Source organism: Leishmania infantum, chromosome 35 (assembly GCF_000002875.2).
Source record: "Leishmania infantum JPCM5 genome chromosome 35".
NCBI classification, from domain to species: Eukaryota; Euglenozoa; class Kinetoplastea; order Trypanosomatida; family Trypanosomatidae; genus Leishmania; species Leishmania infantum.
Genome location: NC_009419.2, coordinates 1,004,658 through 1,016,246, shown reverse-complemented (window position 1 = coordinate 1,016,246; position 11,589 = coordinate 1,004,658). Strand labels below are relative to the sequence as shown.

The 11,589-nt window shown below is 54.0% G+C and overlaps 2 protein-coding genes across 2 annotated transcripts; both read right to left on the bottom strand.

Moving 5' to 3' along the window:
• Positions 1–4,854: 4,854 nt before the first annotated feature.
• LINJ_35_2490 (conserved hypothetical protein) lies at positions 4,855–5,679 on the bottom strand (the record flags this gene model as incomplete). Its single annotated transcript, XM_001469036.1, has 1 exon — positions 4,855–5,679. The coding sequence occupies one exon, from the start codon at positions 5,677–5,679 to the stop codon at positions 4,855–4,857; it is 825 nt and encodes a 274-aa protein (XP_001469073.1).
• A 2,201-nt stretch (positions 5,680–7,880) lies between these two features.
• On the bottom strand, positions 7,881–9,428 carry LINJ_35_2480 (conserved hypothetical protein; the record flags this gene model as incomplete). Its single annotated transcript, XM_001469035.1, has 1 exon — positions 7,881–9,428. One exon carries the CDS (start codon positions 9,426–9,428, stop codon positions 7,881–7,883), a length of 1,548 nt encoding a protein of 515 aa, XP_001469072.1.
• Between the last annotated feature and the right edge of the window lie 2,161 nt (positions 9,429–11,589).

Genomic DNA, 11,589 nt, shown 5'->3' with positions numbered 1-11,589 from the left:
GTAGATGTGATCTTACTTGTGTGCATACACGTTCGTCGGCCTCACTTCCACTCGGGAACTGCGCGAACAAACAGAAATGAGACGAGACGGGGAAAAAGCAGCGTAGAGCCGAGAGATAAAAGAGTGAGGGGTAAAAAAAAGTTGCACACGCACACACACCGCTCGCAACGACCGACGTGTCCAGAGCACCAGAAAGAGCAACGACACAAAAAAGGATGAGGCCAAAAAGACAATTCCGGGAACACACACACACACAGACACACGCGCGAGATCGAGAAAGCAAAAAAAAACGATCAACAAAGTGAAGCACGACGAGGAAGGAAGGAAAGAAGCAGAGTTGTCTCAGCAACGTCGACGAGGAATTCCACAAGAAAACGAAAGACGCGTCGGAAATATAAGTCGATAGTAATGCGGAGAGGAAGACACAACCCAATGCAGAGAGGAGGGAACAGAAAAAAAAGCAGAATGTCGGCTTTGTATCTCTTCGTTAAATGATACTTGTTTTTCAAGCTACCGTTTACTTGTATGCCTCTGCAGCCGTTTTCAGTGCTCTCTTGAATGCGGCTCCTCTGCTCTTCTCGTTTTCTTCTAAAAATGATTTCTCTTAACTCTAAAACGAATCGGTTCTTTTTCTCGCCACGGCACTGAAACCATGGAGGGGAGGAGACCCGCTTCCACGGTCTTGATGCGTGCAAAGAAGTCGCCAACCCGCCTCTTCGCCGTATCCGTGCAGGAGCCGCGACAGGCGGTGGTGATAGAAGATTTTGTGATGATGTTAATGATGCTGATGGCAAAACCGAAGAAAGAGCTTGAAGGGAGAAGAGCAACGAAGAATAGCAACGAGAGGAGTGAGCGAAGGGATTAAACAAGCACGCGTATCCAACACCTAGAAGAGAGGGGTCGGAAAGGAACAAGCGAGGGGGAAAATAGGCGTGCCTGATGCGTGAGCCTTCAACACGGCGCACATGTGCATCCACGACTACCTCTTAAAATTCACTTGAAGGGCCTTTTCCCTCGACCCACACATCCAACCCGAAAAGCGAGATGGAGGGGTAAGAAGAAGATCGTTGAAGAGCACAGAGGATGAAACAAGAAAAGAACAGATGATGACGAAGAACCGAGTCGCTGGGTAAGTCTAAAAAAAAACGAACGTAAGAAACCGAAAGAAAAAAGAAGTAGGGCGTCTTGAGAGCTTCGCCGACGGAGGAAGGAGACGCAGGAAGCAGACAATGAAAGACGAGAGGAGCATGCAAAGAAACAACAAAAGAAAAACAAGCAAACAGACGGAAACGAGGGCTTCACGGTTTCGAGTGCGTTCGTACGTGTACGTGGTTGGTGGTGCTGTTTTTATTTATTTGTCGTCCTTTTCGTTCGTGTTTGTTCGTTTTCGCTGCTATCCACTTCTGTGGGTGGTTCAAGGGAATGACCACGGAAAACGCAGTAGTACTAACAATATATATATATACTTATATATAAACTTGCGGTTACGTCGCCAACGCTTTCGGAGAAGGAAAAGGAGATGAGAAATGGAGCCAACCACGAAGGCGGCACAAACAACAAAGAAAAACAAGGAAGTAGGGGGAGGAAAGTAAGAAAAAAGGCGCCCACACGCGTCCCCAAGACAGAGAAGGAGGGAGGAAAGAGGCTGATGGAGAGATGCTTCGTGCAAAGAAATCCAAAAAAAAAAGGGAACAAAGTGTTAAGCAGGTAGGCTATGAAAAAGAGAAAAAAAAACACATATAAATAATATATATATATTATGTATAAAGGACTCTGTTGTGGAAAGGGCTGAAGAAGCAGGCGCCACGTGCGTACGCAAAGAGAAAAAAATTTAGCTGTATTTTTGTGCGTTAGTGGGCCGAGCCGACTGCGCTTTTTTTTTTTCGAGGGAGGAAGGATACGCAGTCAAGCATTCAGCGTTGCTAGTATACGGGCAATGAGCTAGTCTATTTTTTCTGTTTGTCTCCGCCGTGCGCTGAGCGTGCACGATGCGCCCGTGCGAGACGGATGACGGATGACGGATGACGTATGTGTGTGTGTGTGTGTGTGTGCGAACACTTGCGCTCTTTCCCCAGCGTGAGAGAGAGAAAGAGAGAGAAGAGGAGTGAGAGAGTTGCACCGAGGCGAGTCAGCGAGTCCGCGCATTCGTCTCCACCGATCCGACTGCCGGGCTGGTGTGTGCGGTTATGCCGCCTACAGCGAGGGCCGCGCCGGCGGGAACAGAGCGCCGCTTCTTGCACAGGCGCATCGGTACCCGTATATGCTCGTGCCTGTGTACGGGCGAGAGGGCGGGGCCACCCGTCCTTGCAGCGTCCTGTCGTAACCGGGTGACGACATCAAGGAACTCGCATGGGCGAGACCTACTCGGGAGGCACAGACAGTGGAAATAAAGAGAGAGAAGGAGCCGCGAGGCCAGTGGGGCCCTGCGACAAAAGGGAGACCAGAAGCAACGCCGGCACCCGGAGCGACGATGTCGTCTCCACTCGACGCTGTAGGCCCAATCGCCCTCCACACCCACCACCGATCGCGTCGCGCCTTCATGCACAGAGAGCAGCGCACAAAAAAAAAGCTAAAAAGAGCAAAGAAAAGAGCGCGTCCTCTTTTCTTTTTGCCCGCGGCGGCTCGTGCACACTCGCCTGCCGGCGGAGGAAGGAGGTAAGGAAGAAGAGAGCGCGAGCGCTAGTCGTCAGTGCTCACTATCCAAGGCGCGCCCTGTGCCAAAATGTAGTTGAGAAAGGTGTGTCCTCCTTTTGCTTCACGCTTTGCTTTCGTTTTTTTTTCGCGTGCCTGAATGCGCGCGCGATGCGTTCGGTCGCTAACTCAGCTATGTGTGCCAGCTGATTGTGTGTGGCGGTAGGTTCGAGGCTGGGGTGTCAGTCCACCTCGAACGACTTGCCTCCCGTATCTCGCTGTCTTTTCGTCGCTTTTCCTTATCGTCTATCCGCCTGTTTCGAGTCGACTTACAAGAGACGTGCGTCAATCCTTGCTAGGATCTGTGTTGGTGCGTCAACGTGTACGTGTGTGAGGGCCAAAGCACGAGCGGCGCATCAAAGAGCAAAACAGAAAAGATGATCGGTTGAAAGTAACGCGTGAGGAACAGCATTCGAAGTATTAGCGTGGTTATTGAACAGGATCTCTCGATCACACGCCGCATGTTCATCCTGCATTCACCCCCCTCCCCACACACACATATATATATCTATATACGAATGCACTTGCCATCAACGCTGCGCCTCGTGTAAGACTCGTCTGCACCTGCTGAGGTGCGAGACAAAGCATAAGTCCCGGAGAGCTGTCACCGAAGAAAGCAGCAAGAAAAGAGGATCGCTAGTGTGTGGGTGTGGGTGTTGATTGGAATCATGTGCTGTACTCATCCCTGCTCACTAGCTACTGCCACACGGCATGTGCGGTCAATGTCTCCACGTCCATTGTACAATGGCCTTCTGTGGTATTTTGTTTTCTGGTTTCGGTGATACTCTGCCCTTCTGCCCTACATGCTCTCTCGCATCCAAAGGCGTCGTTTTGTGTTGCTCGCACAGCAACCCCTTTCTGCCGCGGCGTCTTGTCAGAAGGTGGCAGCGGTGCTAGGCATGTTACACTTTTTTTTTCGGGGGGAGGGGGAAGAGGCTTTAAGAACGACGTGAAATGGCCGCCCAAGAGCAGCGCACACGTGCGCGACGACACTCACATCAATACGGCGTCGGAGGAGCGAGAAACATCAACAACAGGAGGGGTCCGACGGCAGGAGAAAGAAAACAAGCGAAACAAACAGAAAAGCTCTCTCTCCGTGTGAGAAATCGAAACCACACAAAAAGGGAGTAGTGCGTGGGAAGGGCGAAGACGAAGTGTGCGTACTGGCCTCGTGCGCGTATACAGAAGCTTACCGAAGCGCGGGTTCATCATTGGCATTTTTTATTTTCCGTATACTGTGAGAATATGACGGTGATGGAACTATCAGAATGCCGATGATGCGCACTGAAACAGCAACCTTCAGCAGACGACGCGAAAACAAGAGTGTGAGGCTGAGACAGCCGAAGGGAAACAACTGGAGAAAAGAACCATGTCCCTGCGACGATTTTGTGACGACACGGCCGAGGTGACTCACATATACTGGAGTTTGCACGGAAGGGCTAAGAGAATGCGCTGGTGGAAGGAGGCTAAGAAGGAGGCACCGCGCCTGCGTGCCTTCTTCGACTACGTCGATCATCTTCCACGGACTCCGGTGGATGAAAGAGGCCAGTACCACGCTCCCCTGTGTCCCTCGTCGCCCGCCTGAGCAGAAAACCCGCACTACTGCAGCAGTGAACGCGCGTTGCGTCTCTCTCACGCACCCACACACCCCTCCTGCTCGCCACAGACTCCACTCCACCTTGGTTGCGCGGTTCTCACCCAAGCGGCGGTGGCAGATGAGGACTGATGAGCAGAGAGGAGTGGTTCTCAGCAAATAAGAATGGCAATGAAAGTTGAAGAGGCAGGTGAGTAAGTAAGGGATACTGAACGCGGATTGCGTGGTGGTGGTTGTGTGAGGGAGGGTGGAGCCCTATTCGTATTGTTGAAAAGAGGACCAAGAGGGCGAGCCAAAGCAATAATCGCTAGCATGACGACGAATGGAACCCGAGCACACACAACACAAAAGCAAGAAAGTACAACCGCAAGGAGGAGCAGCTTCACTGCACATGAGGATGATGCGCATCAACGGCGCAGAAAGAAGATAAAAAGGCAAGCGTGACAACCGCTTGCACAACTACGCGCAGCAGAGACCTACGGAGGGGGTGTGGCAGGTAGAATCCAGGCTCACAACGCACGCATACCAACCTGTGGTCGACGCCCCCACCACCACCACCAGCTTCTCAGCTATATAACGTTCACCTTGAGCGTACCAAGCCCCTGGATGCCGGCCTCCATCACATCACCGCGACGGACAGCACCCACACCGGATGGGGTCCCGGTGAAGAGCAAATCGCCGGGCTTCAGTGTGACGTACTTGGTCAGTTGCGCAATCAGTTCCGCGATCGACGACACCATGCAGTTGAGGTCACTTCGCTGGCGCTCATTCTGGTTCACGTGGAGGAAAATACTTCCGCAGCTCACCACATTCGTCTCGTCCTTATCGAGCGTCATGAACATCTCCGGGTGCGCCTCCCTCAGGTCCTCCGAAAGGACGAGGGGGGCGACGACGGCGGCGCCGTCGGCGCCCTTGGAAAGATCCCAGGGCTTGCCGTTGCTCTTGGCCACCAGCTGCAGATCCCTTCGTGTCATGTCCAGCCCCACGCCATAGGCGTAGATGATGTCGTGCACTTCCTCTATATTCATGTTGGCATAGTGGGCGTCGGCGGAGCCCTGCGCGGATTCCGAGAACATCGTTTTTTTGCTAGTCGGGTAGCCCAGTGCGACGACCAGCTCCACCTCGTGATGGTAGCACTCCGTGGCCGGCGGGTAACGAATGTTAACGGTTGCATTGGGGGTCTTATGATTGCCAAGATCCGTTGTAATGCTGTCTGTCGGCTTCAAGAAAAAGAACGGCTCCGTGCGGTTGATGGCGCCGCCCATCTCCCGTGCGTGGCTGTCGTAGTTGTGCCCGACGCAGTAGATGCGGCGAACTGGAAAGTTGAGTGGTTTAGCGCCTCTTGTCACCACAGGCACCACCGTTTGACGAAGCGTAAAGGCCAACGACGACATCGGCCAAAGAGCAACAGAAAACAGACGGTGAACGGAGAGGGTAATCAATAACCGAGGACACGAAGCAAGGCCGACCTTCTCAGCCACGCAAAACACGCGAGAGCGGAAAGAGCGAGGAAGAAGCACGCTTCACGACTTCCGCGTGTGAGCGAAGATAGGAGTTGGAGGACCGTACAATGAAGACACTAGTGGCCTTCCCCCGGCTGACAGAGTCAGCGATAGTATCCGAGAGGATACAGTGATGTGAGTGTCCTTCCAGCTGATTGTATGTGGCTTCCGTGGTCCCCTAGCGCTCAGCGTACGGCTTGTGGCGCTGTGTCCTGTGTGGAGAGGGGCTCTTTGTGTGCGTGAGGTTACCCAAAGGAAAGTAGGCGTAGCTCATGAAAGACTCGACAGAGAAGAGGACCTTCCGCCTCCACCGAAACAGTGCGTGCGTGCGTATGCAGTTGTAGCCATATCGGGAATGCGGTGCAGCGAGCCGCCCACGCGAGCAGTTATTGGAAGCGCGAGAGACGCCAAAGCGCGCCACCCGTGTTTATGATACAGTGGTGGTGCCGACATAGAAAACGGATAGAGAAGGGAGAGGAGCAAGTGACGATGGTGTGGGAACCGGCAGAGGGAGTCGGGTTGCAGGCTGTAACGATTGCAGCGCTCCGTGGCAATGCCGCATCGACGACGACGAGTGACAGAGCTCACATCGGTAGTTGTCCCTTCACGGTCTGCGGGACGATGCAAGAAGTGCCACGCAAGGCGGCTGCTACTGCTACCATCAGCGAGGCGTCACAACGCGACGGCGTGCTTCCTGGGCCTACCGGGGCTGGTGGGAAGGGACAGGAATGACGTTCAGCAGCGGCACAGGCAAGGCAGCAAAGGAAAAGTGAGACGCCAGGGCAAAACGCTGCCGGAGTCAGTGTCCGTTGCCTCCACCTCCACCTCTCCCTCTCCTCAGAATTCAGCATGCGACACCACAGGCTTCCAGTGTCGACCAAAGACGTCCACTCGTTTTCACGTTGCTGTGGTTGTTGCTTTTTGTGCACTTGACGTCCAGAGAAAGCATAGAGAAAAAAAAAAGGGATACTGTTCATCAAGTAGCGAGAGCTTCGCTTACGACATGCGTCGTGACGTACGTCCGCGTTGGCTCATAATTGTGCCGTTTCCATTTTCTTTTCCTTTCTGTCGTCTCCCTTGTCCCCCTCTCCTCCCTCGCAGAAGAGCGAGAGGATCCGGAAAGGATGTCAAAAAAAAAACGATAATGTGACACAGATGACCAACGAAGGCGACAAGCCGCACATGCTTCGAACACGAGGACAAGAGTCCGAGGCGATGAGTGAAAAAAAAAGGGAAGGAGGGCGAACAAGAACCAAAAGACAAGAAGAAACACCACACACGCATCCGCGCGCGCAGAGAAAGAGAGAGAGAGAAAGAAAGCGAGGCACGCAAAGGAGAGGAGACTCAAGCTAAGAAAAAGAGCGATTACCTGGAGCAAACAACAGCATCGCCCACATCACAGGCAAAGCGCCAGCACTGACCAATACGACACACACAAAGCAGGCATAAGCACACACACACACAGGCCGCAGCCCCGCCCCCTCCCCCCCCAACAAAGGAAACACAAGAGAAAAAAAAAGGTATCGAACACCAACGCATCCCAGAAGACTCATGCAAGGTCCCGCGTTGTTCCTTCGACCTGGCGCAAAAGAAAACAACAGCAATCCCTCAACCCTAGCAGTCACGAAACAACCAACCAGAAAAAAAAAACAAAGAGAGCAAAGAAGGGGTGAGGGTGAGGTTGAAAGAGTGAGGTGGAGAGAGGGAGGCTGCGGCGAGGAGAGCACGAACAAAGAAAGGTGGAAATAACGAAGAGACATCTCAATACAGCAATGAAGGAAATAACAGAAGAAAAAGGCAGAAAACAAAAAAACAGATGCTCGCGCGAACCATGCAGACAACGCGAGAATAGAGAGAAAAGCACACACACGTCGCCTCGCGCCGGTAGAGCGAGGCGGTCAACTAGAGCATCTCACTCCAACGCTCGACGACGCACAGACACAGAGAGAGAACCAGAAAAAAAAAATAGATAATGAAAGCCCAGAGGCGCACACAGAGTAGCGCGCTGGCTTCTCACATGCAGTCCGGTCCTTCATCATCGTCTTCCTAGCGCACCTCACGTGGGCAGCATGGACATGCCTTTTCTTGAATACCTACTCGATTTCGTCCGTACCGTCAATAAGCGGAAACAACCATTTCTTGCTCTTCAGCAGCAGCGTCCGCTCCTCGGCAGAAAGATTCAGTGCTGGCCGTGGAACATCGACATGTGGCGAACAAGCAAACTGCGCATGAGAGCCCTCGTCGTTTTTGCCCAGAAGCGTTTGAGCAGCACCGGCCGTACGAGGGTACACGGCAATAGGGGGCGATGCTGGTGGTTGAGGGTTGTTGACGGTCACGAGCGGCGTCTTGGGCTCGAGGTCCAAGGAGACGTTAGCGTCGCTACAGTGTGCCACTGTCCTCACCGGTGGTGTGCCCGCCATCTCTTGTTCAGACTCCGCAGTCGGCGTGAGGGCACGAGATGTGATCAAGCTCGATCCACTGAAGACGCAAGAGCCGTTGCTGGCCGTGTTGCTCTGAGCGCTGTCCACCTCGTCGGCAAGCATCAGGTCGTCGAGATCGTCCTCGAGTGCGTTGGTGCCGGGGATTCGTTGAACACGATTGCGCAATGATGAGCTCGGCGGCGACAACATTGAAAGGGTCGTCACAACAGCCGCCGCGGCGAGAGGAGGTGTCTTATAAGGAACAAGGACTGGCTGCCATGGCTCACAGTACCTCTCTGACCTGCGTTTTCTCAGTGACATCGGCGGTTTAGCGGCCGGCAAGTGCCGCAGCTGTGGGGTAGGCACGCAGCTCCGGCTAAGAGCCGCGCCGTCCGTCCCCTCCTCCACCGACTTCTCCTCCACCATGTCGAGCCTGTCACTGAGCGCGTCCGTGGCTGGTAGCACCGTCTTTGTCGGGCTAGTGACAGGCATATGCAAGGCCGCGTTAGGCACAGGGGATGGCGCAGCCGTGCTTTCGTGCTCAGACGGCGGCGCTAAATACTCCACCTCGCTAATGTACGACCCCACCGTGGTGCAGAGGGCTTCGCTAGAAGGCTGCGTAGGCGGGAAGCAGCCACTGCCAAAAAGATCGTCAGCGATGCTCCGGTCGGTGCGATGTGTCATTCCAGCGTCGAAGATAGCGGTGGCAACGTGCGGGAGTGCGACGCGCGCACAGAGAGTGTCGTGGAAGGCATCCGCGCCAAACACACACAAACACGATGCTGAGCTGCGACGCGATAACTCGGACAAATGCACCGGTGGCGGAGGCGTGTGCGACGACGACTCACCGCTCGCATCAGACGCTGTCGAGCGAGTGATGGCAGCGAGGCCGCCGCGGGGCTGCTGACTGTCACCGGCATTGTTCTCGCAATCACTGGTAAGCAGTTGGTCATCGGCGTCAAAGGAGCTGTTGAAGTGGATGAGGTGTGTCAGTACGTCGCCTCTGATGTGGAGGGGAGACCGGCATTCGTCCGCCGCGGCGCCGCGGAGAGCGGAACGCTCGACTTCCGCGTGCGCTTCACCGCCGCGGTCGCTCTCGCAAGAGCAGCGCCGATCGCGCGTGCTGCTTTCACAACTGCTCACACCTCTGTGACCGCCGCGGTCATCGCCGGTGTCGGAGGAGTCGGTGATAGCGGTAGCGCGGCACAACACTTCCTGCATGTGCGACAGCGAAGCGGAAGCGCGTGGCGAGGCCGACGGCGTGCGATCAGCATCTCGTGATAGATTCCGGGAATCTCTTGTATTGTCCGTCGCCCCTTCGCCAGCGTCCACTGCAATCGAGTCCGGGCGCCTTCGCTCGCCAGTTGAGTCTGTTGGCTTAGTCGACATATAAAGGAGTCCGACTGGTGCCTGCTGCCTCACTCCACACAAGCGCGCTCCCTGCACGATCCAGATGTTAGCGTGAAAGGAAGTATCAAGAGCGCGGCCGCTTTCTGCCGCACGGTGCATTGCCCTCTCATCGTCCGGAACGTCCTGCGAGTCGAGCCGGTGGCCTGAGAGAAGCCCACGGCGAGACACCATTGCATCTCCAGATCTTACTGCACTGTAGTTTTCCGCGTCTGACGCATCATCGACAAAGTGTCGCCACCTGTTCAGCCAACGCGTGCAGCAGCGCCACCACCGTGTGAGACACCACGAGCCTACTGCCAAAAGAAGAAGCCCGACGCAAACAACGGGCGCGGCGTACGTGAGAAAGCAGCGACTGTATGCACGGCTACCACACAGGTCCTGCCACCACGAGTGTGCAGGCTGTGTAGCGTCACTGCTACCCGCTGCAGAGCTGCCGGACGACAGCACTGTGCTTTTCGAGGCTGACGCGACGGAATCTGGGTAGTCCTGCTGTGGAGAAGACAAAGTGTTGCCGTTTGTTCCCTCGTGAGCGCGGCTCTCCACAGACACCGTATCCACTAGAATTGGCGCGCCGCCCAGTAGCACCGCCGCTACAAAGGAAGACACGACAGGCATGTCTTTTTTCAGTTTTTTTTTTCGCGCCTACTCCCTCGCACGTAGCGAGGAGCACGTTCAAATGCTGAGGGCAGGAACCACGCAATCGCTAAAAAAGAAACGGGAGCGAGAAGCGCAACAGAAAGACCTGCAAAAATGCCTTGATGCCTTTCACCAGGCACCACGTGTATAAACCCCCTCTTGTGTTCTCTGATCCACGCGTGTCTATACGTGCTTGAACGGTCGTTTGAATGCAATGAGCAGCGCTGGTTTTTGGCCTCGTGCTTGTGCAGGCGACGGTGCACACAAGGCGCCAGTGGCCAGAACCCACCGGCCTACACCGGCTGGCAAAGAACAGAAAAGAAAAAAAAGACTAGAAACCTAACCAATAGAGGAAATCGAAAGGCCAACTGCAAAATTCTGGGCACCTCGTGTGCTGCGTACGAACGAAAAGTCAACGTAGCTGTGACACACGATAAATAAATAAGACCAGGCAAAAGGAAAAATAAAAGAGTCAGGGCGTCGGTGGCATGCAAGGGAGCAAGAAAGCCACCAAACACCCTCTCTTCCGCACACTGCGCGATGGGAGGACCGACCGTGCAGAGAGGCAACACCAAGTGAGGGATTTAGCACAACAAGAGAGGAAGCAAGAGGGGTATCACGATAAGCTCCGCTTCACGCACGCTCTGTAGACTGAGGAGCAGTGTCCTTGTTCCGTTGCCTCTTTTTTGCCCCCTTCAATATTGCTTTCGCCGACACCGAAAATCAGATAGCGGTGTTTGTTGAACCGTCTGCATAGACAGCTGCGAGCTGCTCTGTCGATGAGGCTTTTCGCCGCTTGTTCTCCTCGACTCACTCAAAGCAAAACACTAGAAGAGTAACAGAGGGAGTGAAAACGAACAACAAGAGGAAATCAACGAAGAAGAGGAGACACCCACGCGCACCAGCAAGAAACAAAAGACTCGAAAAGAACGAGGGCAATAAATACTTGAGTACAATTACAATGCGGGAGAGTCTAAAGCATGGAGAGAGAAAGACATGCGCACAAGCACTCGCCCACAGACTCGGAAGGTAGGAGGAGAACGACAGCTATAGAGTTCTTTCTTCGTGTAGATCGGCTGCAATTTCAGAACGACACGCCGGTTTAAAAAAAGGAGAATCAGAAATAATAATAAATGAAAAAAGAAGAGACCATCAAAAAAAATTGTGTACACGCAATCAAACCCCACAATTGATCAGTGCGCGTTTATATGCTAAAAAAAATTAGTTTCTTTGCGTTCACCTTAGTTTGCGTGAGTCTCTCTGTCCGCGGCAGTCGCTGCTGCTGCTCCGACGCCGGGGCAGCTGTTGTTATGTGTTTTTCCTTGGGTATCTGTAT